Below are 21,474 nucleotides of genomic sequence, written 5' to 3' on the forward strand. Positions count from 1 at the left end.
ACTATAGGCGTCGGAACCGGGGGGGACCCCCCTTTTTTTTAAATATATACATAATATAAGCATTGAAAATTGGGGCTTACCTTTTTTCGTTGGTTTAATTAGCCCCCCCCCCCTTTCAATTTGCTTCCGACGCCTATGTATATAGTGTATTTGTAAATGTTAATTAAATTTACTCTCTCTGTATATAATCAGTTCTTGGAGTAATTTGAACTAATTTAAGCTTTCATTTTTTAACAACTTTATTTGTCTCCCTTTGATCCTATGATTATAGATTAAAGTTCAAGTGCTAATGTAGTAGTTTATTTGCTCTCGATATACATGTATTCCAAGTGTTTATTAGTATCAGTTGTTTAAATTAACTTGAATGCTAATTGATACAAACTTGTATCTCACCGCCGTGTCTTTATCATATTGTGCATTCGGGCAAAATGGACGTCCTCACCAACTCAAACACAAATAAAGACAGGGGAAAGTGAGATTTTAAAAATGCCACCTGATAAAACAGATCAGTTAACTGTTTTAAATGAGGAGGCTCTTTTTTCATGTTGACATAAATTTCACAAATATAATTAACCCCCCTCCTCCCCCCCCCCCCCCCAAACTCTGCTTCTTCTTTCAGATTTATGACAGAAGTTCGGGTGAGCAGAGTGGCCTGTCAGTCCTGTTTGTGTTTCCTAGGATCTACTAGACACAGGTTCGGGTGTTTGTGTCGATATCGTAGGTAAATAAAATATTCAGGCCAAGGATAATCGGCTTTTCACAAATTGCGCATTAAGGAATTTTGCGTTGTTCATGTCAGCATTTTAGCTACCCAAATAATTGTATTGAAAGAAAACAAATTTTAAGAATAAATAACGCATTGGTTTTTTTGTTGTTGTTTTTTTGCTCACAGATCAGCGATATTTTAATAAGTTTATATTTAATTGGGTAACTTGAATAATGTTTGTTCGGTAAGAGGAAAATATTTGCAAGATTTAGTCACAATATCAATAATATGTGCAAAATCTTTTAAGAGTTAGCCTATAGGGTTTACAAACGACACAATGTCGCATATACGAGTACCGAATTTTTTTTGATATTTAAGGAGCTTACTATATTTCATTACGAAATTAGTCAAAAATTGTTATACAACCCATTCATCAAATTTTTATGCCCCTTTAATCGGAGATTCGTGGCTATATAGTTTTTGTCCTCTCCGTCCGTCTGTATGTCTGAAATTAATCTGTTTGTTCGCAAAAACTTTTACCTTGGCCATAACTTTTGATTAGTTAAAGTTATGGCGCTCTAATATTTCATTTATGAATACCTTTCATAGGGTATGTATATATCTGATTGGAAAATTATCTATATTTGAGCTCTTGACCTTGAATGTTGGTCAACTTTTGCAAAAAAATTACCCGATTTTAACTATGACCATAACTTTTGAACAAATGGTGCTACTGCTAGGGCTTTCATACTTTACATGTGTATTCAAAACAAGACCCTTCCTTCTGTATAAATATTTACTTTTTGACCTTGTGACCCTTTAACTTAGTTAACCTTGACCTTATCTTTTGAACAAGTAGTGTTAGAACTTATATATTTCACAGGTGTATTCCTTGTGACTAAATCTTCCTTTGGATAGCAACATAATTGATTTTTTGACCTTGGCATTTCGCCTTTTTTTTTTTTTTAAATAAAACCTTAATTCTTGGCCATAACTTTTGACCAGTTCGTACTAGGGCTTTCATATTTCTTGTGACATTTCTTTTCCCTAGATTGATTTTGACCTGTTGGTCCTGGAGTCCGTCCCAATTTTTAAAAACATTTATTCTGGCCATCACTATTTAAGTGTTGGTTCTTGGGCTTACAGTTTTCAGAATGATCATTGCAACTGATACAAATTCTTTCTTTTGAAAACATTTTTGATCTCTTGAGCTTGACCTCAGAGTCAAATAAATAGAAATAAAACAAGTTTAATGCAAAACAATTTATTTGGTAAAATGTTGACATATGCCACAGAATACTTGTGATGGAAATTAAAGAGGTGAACATCAGAGCTCAGAACTGAAAAAAATAAAAACATACTATATGCCTCCTTACACAAAGTTTGTGAAGCACAATTAAGTTATTTACAATAGTTACTGAGAAAATAAAAACAAATCTACATTTGGCTTTGTAATTAAGGTTTGACTTTTGTGAAAGCTTGATGAGTAATGAAAAAATCTCCACAACTAACCAACACATTAACAAAGAAAGGAAACAAAGGGGGAGGAGCGTAGTGAAAGTTTAACTGTTGTAAATGGACATCACATGACACAAACCATGGGTCACTCTAACTTCAGGCCTTTGAGATTAATAACCTGGTTAGATAAAAACAACTTGCACAAGGCGATAACAAAAATATCACATTCATATCAATATCTTCTTTGTAAAGGAATAATAGTTATGTATTCATGCATATTCATTATCCTCAATACATAACTGTGCTCATGTAAATTAATAAAAACAAATGTAAAATAACAAACATAAATATTAAAATGCAATTAGTTATGGACGGATACTACATTTAAAATCACAACTTTCTATCAGAGAAAACCTGTGGTGGGCGCTGTATGTAGGGAGGATAAATGAGTTAATCTACAGTGCATTGTCAGACCAGCAGACAAATTGGTGTTTGATTTATAACCATTAATATAACAGTCATCACCATGCATAATATTATCACAGTGTTTTGTCAAATAATACTGAGAATCTATAAGTTGACGCACCAAAATAAATTTTTTCTACATAGGTACAACATCAAATTCAACTAAAAGAGCATGTGAATGTCAATAAGAAAATATTACAATTTGTATGAATGAATGAAAGCTTAATTCATCTTTTATTTTTCCTACTAAAAATCAAACCTTTTCAAGCTAGAGCACTTGAAACAAGTTTTAAATTTCACTGCAGGTTTTTGAATGGTTTTGAAAATAAACAAAAAAAATCACCTTTTATTTGAATATTATTTTTAAGAGTGAATTTATGATCAATTGTAAAAAAATATTTATTATGATCCATTGGAAAAATAAAAGGATTTGTCAAGTACATTTGTATTTTTGGTGCCGATAATTGCATAATGACATTTAAAATTTGTATGGAGATCATTATTCAAAGGGAGTTAAGAGGTACATGTACAAGAATCATAACTTCATTAGACACAATCATACCTTTACAATCTGTTAGCTTTATTCACATCAAAGTAAAGAAATTTATCTACAAATATTGTAAAGTACATTTACGCAGCTTGACTTGCATCAAAGATACACAAGTGTAAGTATATTCTGTGCAGTCTGACATACACGTCACAGCCATTTTTTATAACTATCATGTCTCCAAATTTACAGAGCAAAATAATAAAAAAAAAAATCATGAACCATTATCAAGGGAAAACATGCTGGTATCCACATTGTTTGTTCTTTATGTTAAAATTATTTGTGAATAAAGCCACCTAAAATTCAACTTCCATAAAATAAAAGATATACATTTTTATACAGGTAAATATTATTCAAATTTTCTACACTAAAAACCTTTGACTTTTCTTGCGGATTGAAATATAATGCTGCATAAAATAAAAGAACATTCATAAAATCCATCTCTGTAAGGGAAAATCAATATTTCCCCCCATAAATCCTTATAATAATACACACATTCTTTCCTTCTGACTCAAATACCCAAATTATTTTTTTTTAGTCTCATCACAAACACAAACAAAGCAGTCACAAAAACCAATGTCCTCCTTTAATCATGGAGACACTTAATGACAAAACAATACTAAAAAGAACAGGTCAATATTAGCACAGATGGATTTCTTTTTTTTTCGTTGAAACACAATTCAATAATACAATACTAGTACTGCAATATTATCACATTTTGATCAAATATTTTTGGCATCAGTGAGTTTTGACACAGTAATCTTACAATAATATATAAATGTGAAAATATGAATTCCCAGTTTGGGATCACAATTAAAACCCATCTCCTGTTTGCAGCTTCGGTAATGGGATTTACTGTTAAATGCACTCCCAACCAAAATCACCTCATACAAAACATTCAGTACACACAGATTCAGTCAAAAGCTACAAAAGTCATAGATTTTTTTTCAAAATACTGAGTTTTATGCATTTCACACAGAGGGAAATGCCCTGTTTAAGACCTTAATGTAGCACTCTGAAGTTAAATCTTACAGGTGTACATTTTTGGTAAATCTACTACAGCATTAGAATAAATTGCACCACATTTTCTCTTTCAATGATATCATAATTCCAACTCTTTATCAGAGCCTTTGGCTGGATAGATTGGACCAACCGCAGGAACTTGTAAAGTACTTTTGGATTTCCTTTGAGAATTTCCTGGTGTGGTCACTGTGGTTTGACTTTTGATACTGTGTCTACTTGTTGCACTACTTGGCCGAGATGAGCTGAAGAAATTGCTCAGAGCACTATTTAGACGTTTGCCAAGATTAGCAAGACTGGCTCCACGTGTCTTAGAGTTTTTCTCATTTTCATCAGCCTCTGCTTTTTGCATTGCCATCTTGGTAAGATTTCGCAGCTGTTTCTGCGTTTTGAATGTTCTCCAAGCATTCTGAAGTGTCTTGGCCGCTACATCCTCTTTCTTTTTCTGCATTGTACTTGAGGTTTTGCTTGTGTTCACACGAGTTGGGAAAGTCTCCTGGAACTTTTCCTCCATCTGAGATTTTAGCTCTTTGAATTCCTCCGTTTCTTCCACACGACCTAACACATTTTTACATAAAGCAATCAACACATCTAAGCAGTGAATTTTGTCTCCTTCAACAATTGGAAGATCAAATGCCACTAAAGCAATTTCATTGGGCCTAGGTATGCCTAATGGTGGGTCTAAATCCCCTACAAAGTGAGATAGATGTTCATATTTAATAAACTGAGTGGCTAAAGGATCATATTTTTCCCAAACCACATAAAATTCATCAAAGTCATCTTCTGTTATTCCAACTTCTTCTGCCTCATGGGCCTGATTGAAGTTTTCCAAAATAATCGCAATGTACATGTTAATCACCACTAAGAATATAATCAGAATGTACGACACCATATAAAACACTCCAAACGCTGGAGATCCACAATCCCCTGTGGAATATTTGAATTTTCCACCTCCCTCGGGCCGAGTAGCATAATCTGGATCGCAGTCTGGTGGTTGTAGAAACATAGTCTCCAAAATGTCATTCCAACCAGCAGATGTTGAAAGACGGAGAAGTAACACAAAACTGCTGGCAAAAGTCTGGAAATTCACAGTATCATCCAATGGAAGTTCGATCTTCATGTTTCCAAACAAAGACATTCCAATGATGGCATAGATATACATAATGAGACACAGCAGAGCTCCGATGTTGATGAGAGCTGGAAGGGAGATAATAAGGGCAAACAGAAGCTTCCGTATGCCCTTAGCAGCCTTAATCAATCTTAGTACCCTCCCTATCCTGAACACCCTAAAAACCCGAAGCAAGGTTGGATTAAAGATGCTTGCAAGAAGGTCTTCCAATATAATACCTGCAAGACAAGAATTTAAAAAAATGATTAATTGCTCCGTTGAAACATAAGTGAAAATTTTAAGTGCTGGTCTTTGATTAAAAAAAATATGTTTAAAAAATCATTTGACAGATATGAAATAGATGATTTTCTACAAAACAAGAACTATATAAATTAAAATTTTTTACAATAATTTCTGTTAACCATAAGCAATATTTTTTAAAATTAATTTCAGGAGATTAAAAGCATATAGCACATCTAAAAAAAAAAAATAAACAACTAAATATAAGATAGCAAAACAGTAAAGAATTATTAAAATTCTTGTTTTGTAGATTTTTTTTGTGAGTTTTGGAATCTTAAGCTTTAAAAAAAACCAAACAGAATCAAAAAAGGATTTGTTTTGGAAACACTGATACCCCATTTGACAGCTCATTAATATGGTTTAAGTCTTTCAAAAGTAGGTTAAACTCATAGTCAGGGTCATGAGGTTAAAAATGTTGGTATAAAAAAAGGTGTGATAAGGAATACTGTATACCATGTGAAATATTAAAGCCCTAGCATCAACTTGTCAGAAGTTGTAGTCAAAATTTAAATTTTAAAAAAAGGTTAAACTCCAAGTTCATGCAATGTCAGAGGTAAAAAATGTTGGTATCAAAAGAAAAGTCTTCTCACAAGAATTACACATGTACCGGTATGTGAAATATCAAAACCCAAGCCCCAACTGTTCAAATGTTATGACTTAGGTTAAGGTTAAATAAATTTCTGAGAAATAGATCAAACTCCAAGGTCAAGGTCATGAGGAAAGCCCCCCCCCCCAGTCCAATTCTTTCAAAAATTATAGCTAGATCTTTAGGAAACAAACCAAAGATATACCCTCAGATCTTTAATTCAGAAGAGGCATAAAAATATGTTGGCCATAACTGAAAAATTGGATTTTCCTGTACATTTTATAGTGAGTTCTTTGGCCTTTTCTTGTGAATTATTCCTACTCTACAGAAGGGCTACAGATTAAGAAAAACAAATTGCAATTAATGATTTACAGAAAAAACACTAAAAAATTGTCAACAACAAAAATAAATATCAACATGTAGTATAGACATTTGAAGGGATAGATGAAATTTGCAGGAGGGGTAAACAGGAAAGCAAATAACGTGCCAATGAAGCTTGCATTAGGATATGTGCAGTAGAAACTTCACAGAAGAAGAAAAGATTGAGCCAGGAAAAAGCAGAAAACACTTCTTACAAGAAACTAACAGAGAAATTTTAATACTGCTAAGCCAGGGAAGGTTAGAATTAATGCTTCTTTCTTTACTTGTTTTCTTGACTTAGTAATAACGTTTATATTGGGGGAGAAAAAATACATAAAATAAATGCCATTTAGAGTTTTCCCCAAAAATTCTACTAATCAAGCTTATACAACATAGTTGTAAATTGGCGAATGGCTTTTTGGTGTGGGTTTGCTTATACATTTTACTACAAAAATGTGCACGTCTACAAAATATAACCAGGTCACAATTCACTACCGGAGATATATTTTACCTGCTGCCTCGACTAATATTACTAAAGAATTACAAGAAAAATGATCAACATTCACGACAAGTTTCCTGAACTTGAAAGCATTTAATTATTGGTACAATTTTTATAGTATGTATATGACTAATATTTTCTCACATTAATACTTCTTTGTCATGCAAGATCAACAAGCAAGAACACTAGCTAAGTAAGTTTATACATATTTACTATATTTTATGCAGATGCTATGTGCTAAGCAAAATATATGAACTTGCAAAACATTTTATGGCATTGTGTTGAAAAGAAAATCACATTTACTGTATGTTAACTCAAAATTTCATGCTATCATGCTTGCATGCTTGAAAAGTGCTCTCATTTATTTGAAATATATTATTTGGGAACGTTTTGAAGAAACAAGTCCAAAAAAATGTACATTAGAGAAAACAATATAGCCTGCTTAGCTTCAAACATTAGCAGCCCCCTGTACCAAGGCAACAACTACTGAAAAATGCTTATTAAAATGTGTTCACCAGGATAAATTGAAGTTAAAAGATTGGATTGTTAACTAATTTGTAACATTATTGCTTTGGGTATTAAACCTTCAATCAACACATACATCTTCAGTTATGAGGATAGGAAAGGGATAGGAGATCTGGAATTTTTAGATAGAAATTGGACTTTTAGAGTGTTAGATTACAAATTTTGATATGGTCTGTAATTGTTTTCTATACTTACTGACAAGTGATACGACCACAACTACAAAGTCGAACACATTCCATGGTTGTCGAAAATAGTGATGCCGCAACCCGATTATCTTGATCACACTTTCCAGGGTAAAGATAGTGGTGAACAAGATGTTGAGGATGTCCAAGATGTTGGAGACATATTCGGTCATCTTGTAGTGGTCTACAGCCATAGCGATCATGTTCATGAAAATCACTATCACTATACACAGGTCAAACTTGGTGCTCACTGCAACATCATAGAAGACCGCTTGGCATGCCGCCTGAAAGAATGGCATCAGTTTAATTAATGTCAAATAAAGGAGCTTCATATTTTTCTCTAAGAGAATCAAAAATGGAACAATAATTGACTTGCTCCTGAATGACATTCTAATTGTTAAATATTTTGAAGACAAAAACTTTGTTTTGTGAAAATACAAGAAAATAAAGTTCTGAATGAAATACATGTGACTTATTCAGCATATCAAGACTGAAACCCAGCTAAACTATTACACTTTCTATTTACCTTTGACTCTAGGACTAAACAAATCTCAAAATCTCGATTTTAGTAATATATTTAATTTCATGAAAGTTAAGTTTATTCTAAAGGACCTAAACTGTATATACAAACATGCATTTTGTACACGCATGGACATATTGTGGAAATATAATAAAAAAACATGCATGGTTACAAAGAAAAAAATTGAAAATAAAAAAAATCCTTTTATATTGCAAAGCTCACCTCCTTCTGACAGAAAAAAATGAATAAAAAATAGCAAGACATTGAAACAGATGTCAAACACTGTACATCATTTCATTACACAGAGGTCTGATCCTGTACATGCAAACTGACAGACTGAAATTTATACAGGATTCTAACAACTCATGCTACAGAGAATTCTCAAAGCACACTTTGATACACAAGTCTACAGCACGTTCTATTTTTTATTTGTTTTTTTTTTCTTTTATCAAATATTTAAATTTTCAATTCCTCAATACTGAATGATAGTTCAAATTAGAAATTGAGTCTAAGACTAGAACCAGTCTCAGGAGATCTCCTACGCTTTAACTCATCCCGACTCACCAAACAACCTCGAGCCTGAAATATTGCATAAACTTATGGATTCATCACTGAATGTAACATGCGTACAATACCAAGCATCAAATATGCAATTATAAAGTGTATTTAAAATACATGTAATTGTAAGAATCAGTTTGTGCAGCCAATTTTCATAAATGATGACACATGCCTATGCATTGTTAGCTTATCATTACTATTCAGTTTACCTTTGGTCTTTTGATGGTTTTCTGAGGCTTTTTTGATCCCAGCTTCTTCAAGGTGTTCATGTAATTTTTCTGACCTTGTGTTAAGAACATATCTAAAGCACTGCCATCATACTATAGAAAACAAATATAAAAGCAATTACAAAAAGTCTCTTTTTCTATTTCTTGAAACAAAGTTTTCACTATTAAACTAAAAACTGCTTGAAAAAAACTTAAGTTGAACAAACCTTTTTCTTTAAGGCATTGAAGTTGTCAATAATGACACCAATAATCAAGTTGAGGGTAAAGAACGACCCAAAGATGATAAAAGCCACAAAGTAGAGGTACATGTATAGGTTGTTCTCAAAGCTCGGCTGCTGGTCCACCTGTCAAATTAAGATGTTCATAGATAGCATTCATAATCATCAGGATTCATCAATTAATAGTTCATGAAAAGAATGTAAATGTTGTCCCATAAGTACTCCCCAAAATATGAATAAGTATATGTTGTTTAAGTGAGTTAATTGATAATTTCCATATACATGTATATTCAAAGAATGGATCCAATCAATTATTGAACATAGTAATTTGTATCTGACCTTAGACCTTCCTTAAGTTTTCACTTTACTATGAATATTGATCAATGCCTCCCCATGCCAAGAACATAGAAACCATGTATTTGCATTTAGTAAGTAGACTATACTTACTTCTGTACTGTCTACTGCATCATCCATAACTTCCATCCATCCCTCATAGGTGGCTACTTGGAACAAAGCTAGATAGCCACTTAAAACATTGTCAAAATTAATATTTGAGTTGACCCAGGTGTAATTGTGGGTGGCAGCCATTGCCAGGCACTGGGTTTTGTTAGCAACAACACTGGGGAGGAGCACCTCACCACTAGCATCCTTACACTTGTAAAATCGACCGGAGAGGAACTGGACTCCCATAATACTGAAGATCAGCCAGAACACCATACACACAACCAAGACATTCAGAATGGCGGGGATAGCCAGCATCAGAGCATTCACCACAATCTGATAGATAAAGAGAATCCTGTTTTGCTAAATACATGTATACCATAAATATTTATCTCAGTTCAACAATGTATGGTTTTTATATAAAATATCTAGATACTATATTAATTATCTCAATATATCTGACTTACCCTCATGCTGGATAATACCTAAATATATCTGACTTACCCTCATGCTGGTTAATAACTCAATATATCTGACTTACCCTCATGCTCTGCCATCTTGATATTGCTCTAAGAGGTCTAAATGCACGTAGTGTCCTCAGGGATCTAAAGGCAGAGATGTCTTCACCTCCAGCAGCATCAGCTATCAAACTGGCCAAGGAGATCTACAATGAAATATAAAGTAATCCTGAGAGTTTCAATACCATGAGAGCTGAAAAAACTTTTACTTACAACTAGGGATGTCAAAATATTCATGTTCTTTAGTCGAACATTCGGTTGCATTATTCGAACGATAGTCGACTATTCTGAGCATTTTTTGATAACACATTGTTTTGAAAGCTTATTAATTAAAATAAATTGGAAAATCGGAATTGTTAATACACACTATCCACACTTCTGGTGATATTGTTAAATACTTCTTATTCAATGAATGATTGCCCCAGTTATCAAAATGTCTTTTAAGTACGATAATTATTTTATCAATAATTATTGAGGTTTAAAAACTTCACAACTATGTAAATATTGTGTGTTCCTAGCATTTGAAATTCCTAGGGATTATAAATATAATTGGTACAAGTCAATTAAATAATTTTCAATGTCCAGTATATAGCGTTGCATAATTTACTACAATAACAAAAAGGTCAGTGATTGAGAAATAATTATTGCGATATGTAATTACCTGGGTACTGAACTTTCTGTATGTACGCTTTTCGAAAATTATTTATTTACTATGACTGTGTTTGAGCTCTTTTTCGTCTGAGGACGTACACTATATAGTTTGAGGAAGGACACTTTTCCAATTTTGAATAATCGAATGTCGTTTCATTATTCGATGAATAGTCGACTATTCGTTGACATCCCTACTTACAACTTATACAAGTACAATACTTTCTACATAATGTTGAATGAAGAAGAAAGATTAGGAAATGTTTAATTTTTTCAGTGGATGGAAAAACATGCAGTGGAAATTTGGAATCTCAAATACCACAGATATGTTATGGAGAGATGGAAGTCCAAACCACCCTTTCTTTAGGTATTTTAACTTTGGTATCTTGAATTATTGAATATCTTTTGTCTTTTCCCTGCCCAGTTGAGTTTGAGGAATAACAAGTATTGACGATATGTTTATTTAATAGAGTATATCTGCTCACTCATAAATGGAACTTTTAACCACAAAAAAATTATCGTACAGTTTCTGAGATGGTCTTTAAAAATAAAAAAAAATCCAACTCCGAAATACCACAAAGCATATCAACATACATTCAATTAAATGTCCAACTGCAATGGAGGTTAAAACTAAAATTAACAGATACTTCGATTACTCACCACAACAATGAAGAAATCTAGAATTGTCCAGAAACTTGTGAAGTATTTTTTGAAGCCTAGAGCAACCCATTTCATTAACATTTCAATTGTGAACAGCACAGCGAAGACAATGTTTGAATAGTAGAGAGCAGCTTCCAGCTCTGGACGAGTGTAGAGATAGACATCCTCAAAGGCCTACAGTACATAAAACAAGAGTCAGGCAAAAGAAATTCATACTAGCTCACTTACACTACTCTGTAAACATTGAAAGCTTCTATAATGGAATCCTTGCACTGTGTACCCAACAGATCAGTTTTAGTAAGTACTTACCAAGGACATACTGCTTAGGGCAATGCACACAAGAATGCTGTATTCAAAAGCTTTGTGCTCTACAATTTTACACATTGTGTATCGCAGTTTGTACCATTTCTTCCCAAAGTTGGATTCATCAAAATCTGACCAGAGGGCATGGCTGGATAATAAAAGGATAGAATATCACAGCTATGCGTAATTACTAATTACTAACAACTCAACTTTTATTGAAAATAAAAAATAAAAGAAAGCAAAAAAAAACCACCTGATTTTCAGCTCCATTAACTAACAAAACCAAAAAGTAAACATGTGCTTTTTCAAAAGTAAATCAGTCTTCTTTTTTTATTAAAAAAAGAAGAAATAACTGTATGATATTGTGCTCTACTTGACTAAATATTTCTATTTATTAAACATGAAAAACAAAAAAAACTAAAGCAGGCTACGGTATTTGGCATTGATGGTCCATGATGATGCATACAATACCCATACAATTATAAAGGTTAAAGATAGTTTTCGATGGACCTAAATTTAGCAAAAGTTACCTCCCGTTGGCCGCCATACTGGAGGTCCAAATGCTCATATTCCTTCATTGTTCAACCAATTTTAAAATTTTTATATCTGCAATTTTGAATTAGGAATCATTCTTCTGAAGTATATAAATTTTTGGAAGCCTCCTTTATTTAAAAAAAATTATTTAATAAAGATTTTCCACCAAATATTTCTGCTATATTTTCTTAAACTTGGTAAGACAAAGAGGAAAACTCACCGAGTCGACCTCCAATATAGCGACCAAATGGAGGTAACTTTTGCTAAATTTAGGTCCATCGAAAACTATCTATTCAGTATATTGGTAGTTGAAAATGTTAAAAAATATGTGGTATATGGTGAAACATTTATTAAATTATACAAGATATGGTTATATAATACTAAAATCATGGCATGAAAATGACTTTATACTTCATGGATTGTAACTGTGCAAATTAGTGCTACACGTTTTAAAGTTCCTTTTTTAGCTATAATTGTTAAAACACACACAAGAAAATCTCAGTACTTTTTAAAAGTTTATTTCTTACCGGGTCAATTTCAAACATCTGTTAGAGTGAAACAAATGACAATATTGTAAAGTATTGTGAAAATTAAATTTTAAGTCCTTACATTGCATTCAAAATGTGAAGAAATCATTCCTTTAAACAAAACTGTGAACAATCAATTCTTATAAAAATTAAACCTGTGTGAAGTGAAATTATTCATTAGACACAGTTAATTTTAAACCTTGATGAACATTGTACTCACTTTTTCATGCAGAATCCTGGAAGGCAGTCCTCCACAACTGTTTCTTTGTTTTCATCATCATCATCCATGTCATTGGCTTCATCGCCCAGGGTCATACCGTCTTTGTCTTTTCCATCCTTTTTATCCTTGGTTTCTCCGGCCTTTGAAGTGCTACCAGCATTACTGGCTGTAGAGTCCTTTGCTTTGGAGGCTTTTCTTGCAGCATCAAAATCAGAAAATTTGTCTCTTTTTGCATCGAATGCTTTGTCCACCTCTCCCTTATCCTATAACAATGTGCAAAAGATATAAATCACAGGTAATCAAGTTCTGTTGATGAAGATATATTTTTCTACATTTCATTTAAAGACTGGCAGACTTGGTGCACATCCTATATTTAAGGTAAACTGTTCCAAATATGAACTCTGGAATATTGGACTGAATTTTTAAACAAATTTGTTTGTTGTTTTGGTAGGCGAAGGTCAATATTACCCACATCAACCATAATTATTTCCCTTTGACTAGATAAGCCAGTTAGGATAAAATATTTGTGTTTTTACAGGATGGATAAAAAAATAATGCATTGATTCATCTGTTTTAGGTAATAAAACACAACTATTTCAAAATCATTTTTTTTTACCACACTATTATTATTAAAAAAAACTTTCTTACATGATTGATGCCATTTGCTTTTAATGTCCCATTGGCTAAAGCTTTCTTATCTTTGGTGTCTGTTAAAAAAAACAAAAACAAAGTTTATGAACATTAAAATTCAAACACATGTAAATACAAAATTTATGCAAGTCAAAATTCAAAGAGATTGATAAAATCCAAATGATTTCAGATGACCTTACCATTGTCTAAATCTGTCATGCCAATTTGTTTTTCCTCGTCTAAATCATCGGGTCCTACCGAGGCTGTCCGTGGGGTTTTCTTGAATCGGTTACAGCAGCAACAGCAGAATTGCTTTATCCTGCCAAACGCCAGTGCAAGCTTGTCATCCTCTTCATTATCATCAGATCCTTTCAAAGATTCACTTCCAAAAGCATTCAGCAGTAAGGCCAAGAAAAGATTCAGAACCTATTCAAAATATAATTATATATAAATTGAAAAATTTCAACTCTTTCTCAAGTGTACTTTCACATACCGGTGGATACATGAAAATCCTCTGCTTGTGATAAATTCATTCTGTGTATTTTTAATAAGCAAGGATTATAATTATACACAAATAACACGATTTTGTGAAAATTTTGTCTCATCTATAGATACATGTAATAATATCGAACACCCACCAAGGGAAAATAAGGTATTGTAAAAATATGGTACATGTGTTGTTACTAATTATAGTTCTCAACTTTGAAGTAACTGTTCTTATGTTATTTGAATGGATTTAGAAAAAAGAAATCCATATCAAACCTATTCTCATCAAAAAATTAAAAGGGACTTTTTTCCACTTACAATAAAGTATCCAAAGACTAGAGTTGGCAGGAAGACCACCATACACAGTTCATCAGCTGCTCGCATACAATTCCACAGCTCCTCAATCCATTCTCCACAAAGGATACGGAAAATCAACATCAGAGCATGGAAAAAGGAATTGAAATTCCATCTAGAGCGAAGGAACAGCCAATATTAGTTCATTTTTTTTTAATTCAACTAAGAAAAATAGATATTTTGAAGTTTGAAAGAAACATCAACAAAGAAAAGTCCAGTTTTGTTGCTATGCCTGACTTTGATTTCCACCAATCAAAATTCCACTGACTGTTATCAATTACCTTGGTACTCCATCCCCTCCAAATTTATCTTCTGTGTAGCTCTTCCTGAACAACTGTAGACCAATCACAGCAAATATATAGATAATGATAACCAGAATGACCGTCAGGTTTCCCAGTGCCCCAAGCGTACTCATGATGATCGACAGCAGGACTCGCATTGTTTTCCAAGATTGGGCCAACTTAAACACTCTCAACTGAAAAGATAATTTTACAATTATTGAACATTTTCTTTCAAGGCTTGCACTTTGCCTCTCATTTTTAACACCTAGCTTATTCGAGTGTTTTAATTTTAACATGATTACAACAACAAAAATCACAATAGCAAATAGAATAGAATAAGAAATAGGACTTCTGACATCACTAACCAATCTGAATGTCCTGATGACACTGACACCATCCAAATCAGCCAGCGCAAAGTCTATCCAACTGGCTGCCACAATTACCAGGTCAAAGTTGTTCCAGCCATTGGAAAAGTAAAACTTTCCAAAGGCAGTCAATTTTAGCACTGCCTCAAGGGTGAAAATCACAGTAAAGACCTAAGAAAAATGTTAAAATTGGTTCTAAAATAACAGTAATTTTTTAGACTTGAATTAATAATTTGGTCAAACCATACTTGTAAATATATGGCACCAACTCACATTTAATAATTCAAATTATGTGCAAGCATAAGACAAATCCTCTATCTTTATTTGAGAAATATTTTGGCATCATTAATGAAATAAACTTAAAAGTTTGTCAAGAATTGAGTGAATTTTAATACGAGCATATAAGGTGAAATATATCATATTATCAAACAATCAATTTTTATTCTGAACCTTTTCTTTAAATGATAAATTACATACAATGTTGGCAACAGTTGTGGCAGTCACCAGTTGGTCTGGCATGTTGTGGTACTCTAACCCCATAAAGATTGTGTTGACCCCAATACAAAGGGTGATGAACAGGTCAAAGAAAGGGTCAGACACGAATATGAAGACCAGGTTCTGAAGTCTCAGCCAGGGAATGAAGCAGTAGCAGCACTTCCCCATACAGGCGTGATTCCGATCCACCAGAGTGCCTGGCTCATTTCTACCTGTGCTTTCCTCACCTAGCAAGGTGTAAAAGAAAACAGTAAGACATTTGATATACTGTACAAAAAAATGGTGTCTGTGCAATACATGTATATTTCAATAAACAAAATTGAAAAGAAGGAAAAATGACTTCAAATGAAATAAGTCAGAAACTGATCTCCTTGTATGAAACTGCTTCCTCGTGTGTCTGTAAATGAAATTGTAACACTTGGATTGAGGTAATAAAACTATAACAAGCAGAAAGTGGTAAATATACTTATAAGCATTGGGAAATTATCTATAGAAGATCTAATTCAAACTCCGAATACAGTTCCATCTATTTAAGATAAGCAACAACCATGCCCAATGCATACAGAGTAAAACTTGTCCAATATGAACATCACTAATTCCAAAAGTTTTATCTTGTGAAAAGCTTACCGGTATGTTAACTTAGACAGATTAAACAACATACTAAACAATTTCCATATTTCAAACAGGACTAAAAGATCAAGATTTAATTAGGAATTCACTACACTGCAATTAAACAAGTTTTACTGTATTTATTATTCTAATAAAAATCATACTACTATTTTTTTTAATTCGGTATGAAAACAACTTTGGCTTCAATGATTAAATAAGTTTTCATACCATAAATTTCATATTCATCACCATCCACCCAGCACATTCATTATCTCAGACTAATTAAGATAAGTCTTTTGATTGAGTATACTAACTCACTCTATTTTTAAAATTTCTATATATCTATAACATGTACTTGTATTTCTGTTTCCATTTTATTCTGACACCCCCCCCCCCCCCCCAAATCATTTTTAATCACGATTTCATTATATAAAAGATTGTATATATATTTTTAAAATACAATTTTTTAAACTCAAAAGAAAAGTTTATGACTTTAAAATAAATCACATCCTGTACTTGTCTCTGATCCGTATACTTTCCATATTCACTTTTTCCAACTATTTTAAGTGGGAAAAAAATCCTTTTGTCTGACAAAAAGCAATACAATTGGATAATAGGGATAAAAACAGGTACATGTAAAATTTACCAGTCCAGATATAAAACATAGGTAATCAGAGATTACAGAGCTCACCTCAACGAATGTTGTCTTTAAGTAAGGCAAAGTCACACAATTAACCAACAAAAAGTGTACAATCCAAAAATGAAAATATTTAAGCAATTTTGATCTGATACTTTGAACAGACCTACATAAAAAATTTAAACTAGTTCTTCTTCATGAAAATGTAATTAAAATCCAGAATTGAAGCAAATTTGAGAGTTTTCATTTTGATGCAACGTTTGTGCAAGTTTGGTTTATACAATGTTATGTAAGCCTTATAGTTTTTTGGTATTAGACTTGCACTCATAAATTTTACCTGGTCTATTATCTGAAAAATGCATGTCGAATTCAGCATCCGAAGCAAGTCCATTAGTTTGCATCCTAAGATTTATCGTCCATGCAAGTTTGCTCATTATAGGGCTCATAGTTAATTGGAAATGAAACATGCATCAAAAACTAACATTTTTACTCATCCACAAAAAGTAGGTCAGATTCAGCATCTGAAGCAAGCCTGGTAGTATGCATCCTTATATGTATTAGCCATGCAAGTTTGGTCCATAGATACTTGGAAATGAATCATGCATTAACTTTAACCTATTCACTCAACCGGAAAATGTAGGTCAGATTCATTGGTAGTATGCATCCTTAGATGTATCATCCATGCAAGTTTGGTCAACATAGGGCTTATAGTTACTTATGAAATGCACCAAAAACTTTAATCTGTTCACTCAATCGGAAAAGTAGGTCAGATTATATATATGCATCCTTAGATGTATCATCCATGCAAGTTTGGTCAACATAGGGCTTATAGTTTTGGAAATGAAACCTGCACCAAAAACTTTAAAAAGAAAAGTAAGATTCAGCATCTGAAGCAAGCCCGATGTATGCATCCTTAATGTATCATCCATGCAAGTTTGGTCAACATAGGTCTTATAGTTACTTGGAAATGAAACCTGCACCAAAAACTTTAACCTGTTCACTCAACCGGAAAAGTAGGTCAGATTCAGCATCCGAAGCAAGACCAATAGTATGCATCCTTAGATGTATCATCCATGCAAGTTTGGTCAACATAGGTCTTATAGTTACTTGGAAATGAAACCTGCACCAAAAACTTTAACCTGTTCACTCAACTGGAAAATGTAAGTCAGATTCAGCATCCGAAGCAAGCCCGATAGTATGCATCCTTAGATGTATCATCCATGCAAGTTTGGTCAACAAATACTTGGAAATGAAACCTACACCAAAAACTGCACCAAAAATGTTAACCTGCTCCAAAAACATTAACCTGGTCATTCCTTTGCTGAAATTGCAGCATCTGAAACTTTGAATGGTGCAATGAAACACACCAGAACCATCCTCCATGCATGTCTAATCCATATAGGACATAGAAGTAGTTAAAAAGAAAACTGCTCCAAAAAACTTAACCTGGGACGCCAACGCCGACATCGACACCGACGCCGAGGGTATTACATAAGCTCCCCCAACTTCGTTGAGGTGAGCTAAAAAGCAAATGATAATAATTTTGGCATAAAAAAATAATAATAAGCATAATAACATAGGCATTAAAAATAATAAAATCCAAAATAAACAGCTAAAGCCAAATGGTAAAAAATTAATAAATAAACATAATGTTTAAACAGAGGAAATGCTAAGGGATTTGTACAGTTACAATCTTATGGAAGTGATAAACAGAGGGCTGGGGTTGTTGTATAAGAAACAAGAAATACTGGGTGGACAATGAAGATGCTTACCACTGTTTGTTAAGCTTCCTAAAAATCAAACAAATAGTATTCTCATACTTTTATACACATGAGCATATAAATTTCTTACTGAAGAAACTATTTTATGCAAATATATAATCATTATGTTATAATGTACACATTATACAATGAAATGAACATGCCTTGAATGAATTATTCAAGTTAACAAAGTGTAAAAGGGAAAAGTAATATAAATTACACTTATTTTTATTTTACCTGAGCTAGCAAGTAAGTAATATGCATTTACTGATAATTCTACATTGTTTGAATCCAGCATACATTAACATGGATAATATATATCATGCAAATCAAATGATACCTATTTCAAAATCATTCTGTGACCTTGTGCGCAATGTCCTATTAATAAACTACTTGAAGTAATCCAACTCATTACCAAGCAAACAAGGGGATTAACTACGGAGGTTTACATCATCAAACACAACCAATCCTCTTTAAGGATTATTAAACCTACTTTTTAATTCAACTATATATTGAATAACAATTTATAAAAATAATTTCATAAGTATATAAATATCATTCTAGTAAAACAAATGTAATTATTCCACAAAATTGAATATATTTAATTTTCAGTCTTCAAAACATTTCTCAGGGTAATACATGTAGTTAAAAGCTAAACCACATTCATCCAAAAAAAAATCCCTAATACTTGTTACCTCTACTCATAAATCCCACATCTATTAAATAATTATACAACATCTAAAGAGGGACATAAGGAGTTACAAACAGTTTACATAACATGTTTTTATTTCATATCTTGGGAAAAGTATGTAATAAAGATATGCAAAGAAAAGGACAGTTAATGGTACCAATTAAAAAGTTAGGCTCCTTTTTAGAAGACTTTTTTGAAAAAAAAACTCTTAATTTCCTTCAAATTGACTTTTTTTTCTATTTTGAATGCCTGCCTTAATAAAATGTTAGGCAAATTTAAACATTAAAAAAATACAAATATCATTTACATTTTCAAATTTCTCTATTTCTTACAAAATACTGTAAATGTATTACATTTGGCGGTGTATTCATTTTAGCGCTTTTGGCGGAAAGATACTTCCGCTAATTCAAGTACATCGCTAAATGTCTTTAACATTGATACATGAATAAGAACATCAAGAAATGCGCTAAATCAAATCTATGCTAACTTGTTTAAAAATCATTTTCCGCTAAATATCGTACATGCCAAATATAATACATTTACAGTATAACTTCATGGACCCCACCCCTTCCCTTCCCCTTCCTTTGTAAACCATTATGAATTTAACACCTACAACTTCAGACAGTGCCTAAAAAGACTACAGAAATTGAAAAGAGAAATGACCACTGATATAAGAAAACACAGAATAAAATCTGGTTAATACCAGCTTTCCATCTCTTGTGCATATTAGAACCTGCAAGATAGACAGCACATTTTAAACCATATCAATTTTATAAATTTCTTCAGAGATGAATCGACCTTAAAACTTGGATCCTATGATGTAAAAAAAAAAATCCTCTATTGGTCAATAAACAATTTTTGTAGGATTTTACCTTTGATTATCTTTGGAGGTGGCTTGCTAGATTTAGTCTTTGTTGAAATATCTCCATCATTGTCACCAAGATGTATGCCCGAGGAAGAAACCTGCAAATGCAATAAAACATTCCTAAGATTTCAGGCACATCAATATCAATCATGCACATTATTCAATGTTACAAAGAAAATCAAGATTTTTTTTTAAAAGATATATGGGTTTGAAGCAATATAATTTGATTACCAATTAAAAAGAAATCTCAGAAAAAAAACTAGTGCTAATTGTAACGGGAACCGTTACAGATGTTCCCCAAACGCTCCCCAACTTCATTTTGGTGCCTCATTCCCTCTAAGCTTCATCAAATAAACTAAACTCTATGCATCTTAAACTTAAACAACGTTTTTCCTAAAATATACCAAGTACGTATATAGCAAATTTTTGCATTGCACGTGCGTACAATTGCATGCATATGCGGAATGACCATATCATTGTATCTACACTATTAATTCATTTAAATGTACTTAATATCAAGGCATTTAATCAAAAAGTATTCGAAAATACGCTAAATCAAGTGCGTTTGATATTATACGTATTGCACGTGCACGCACGTGCGTGCATATGCTTGATGACCATCTCTCTTGTAGAGGTCTATTAAGACTATCTATGTTCTTAATCCCATCCTGTTTGGCTGAAAACCAAGGGAGTTACAGCGATTTAAAATTTTAGCCAATCAGATTGCAGCGCACGTGCATGCGCGTGATTTCAGAAAAATTATTTTATATCATATCGTAGGATATCTTAATGCATGACTATGTTTTAAATTTCAAAGTTTTTCGTCTTAAAACGAATTAGATATTAAGATTTTTGTTTCAGCCAATCAGAGCGAATCTAAGCGCACGTGCATGCGCGTGAGTTCATGATAATTTGACCATGTCCTCTTGTCTATAATACTAATTTATTTTTATATTCTGAATTTCAACACATTTCATCAGAAAATAGAAAAGTTACGGCTATATCAATTATATTGGTCATTTTACATGTTGCACGTGCGCGCTCTTGCAAGCACGTGTGCGCAAAATGACCTTGATTCCGCAAATCTACATAACATGTCTACTTACCCTAAAAAGGTTTTACCTACATCAGATGAACAGTTTACAAGATCATTCGCGGACAAATAAGTACC

At 32.7% G+C, this 21,474-nt stretch overlaps 1 protein-coding gene across 6 annotated transcripts in view; it reads right to left on the reverse strand.

Annotated features, from left to right (window-relative positions):
• Positions 1 to 1,954: 1,954 nt before the first annotated feature.
• The window catches only part of LOC134245058 (sodium channel protein 1 brain-like), a 58,639-nt gene continuing 39,119 nt past the window's right edge, over positions 1,955 to 21,474 (reverse strand). For 4 of the 6 annotated variants that reach the window (XM_062727316.1, XM_062727317.1, XM_062727319.1 and 1 more), the window contains exons 11-27: positions 20,311 to 20,401; positions 15,724 to 15,968; positions 15,247 to 15,417; positions 14,882 to 15,075; positions 14,565 to 14,715; positions 13,961 to 14,186; positions 13,779 to 13,837; positions 13,131 to 13,393; positions 11,856 to 11,997; positions 11,547 to 11,720; positions 10,262 to 10,384; positions 9,727 to 10,056; positions 9,268 to 9,405; positions 9,044 to 9,154; positions 8,841 to 8,855; positions 7,770 to 8,040; positions 1,955 to 5,543 (exon numbers count right to left, since the gene is read on the reverse strand). In XM_062727316.1, coding sequence (XP_062583300.1) covers positions 4,279 to 5,543; positions 7,770 to 8,040; positions 8,841 to 8,855; positions 9,044 to 9,154; positions 9,268 to 9,405; positions 9,727 to 10,056; positions 10,262 to 10,384; positions 11,547 to 11,720; positions 11,856 to 11,997; positions 13,131 to 13,393; positions 13,779 to 13,837; positions 13,961 to 14,186; positions 14,565 to 14,715; positions 14,882 to 15,075; positions 15,247 to 15,417; positions 15,724 to 15,968; positions 20,311 to 20,401 — 3,969 coding nt within the window. In that variant the 3' untranslated portion in view covers positions 1,955 to 4,278. Of the gene's footprint in view, positions 5,544 to 6,853; positions 7,083 to 7,769; positions 8,041 to 8,840; positions 8,856 to 9,043; positions 9,155 to 9,267; positions 9,406 to 9,726; positions 10,057 to 10,261; positions 10,385 to 11,546; positions 11,721 to 11,855; positions 11,998 to 13,130; positions 13,394 to 13,778; positions 13,838 to 13,960; positions 14,187 to 14,564; positions 14,716 to 14,881; positions 15,076 to 15,246; positions 15,418 to 15,723; positions 15,969 to 20,310; positions 20,402 to 21,474 lie in introns of those variants that run through there. The other 2 variants (XM_062727320.1, XM_062727318.1) reach the window with 2 other exon arrangements.

The sequence above is a fragment of the Saccostrea cucullata genome, unplaced genomic scaffold (genome assembly GCF_032062105.1).
Source record: "Saccostrea cucullata isolate Sc308-1 unplaced genomic scaffold, CSIRO_AGI_Scuc_v1 ctg494, whole genome shotgun sequence".
Taxonomy (NCBI): domain Eukaryota; kingdom Metazoa; phylum Mollusca; class Bivalvia; order Ostreida; family Ostreidae; genus Saccostrea; species Saccostrea cuccullata.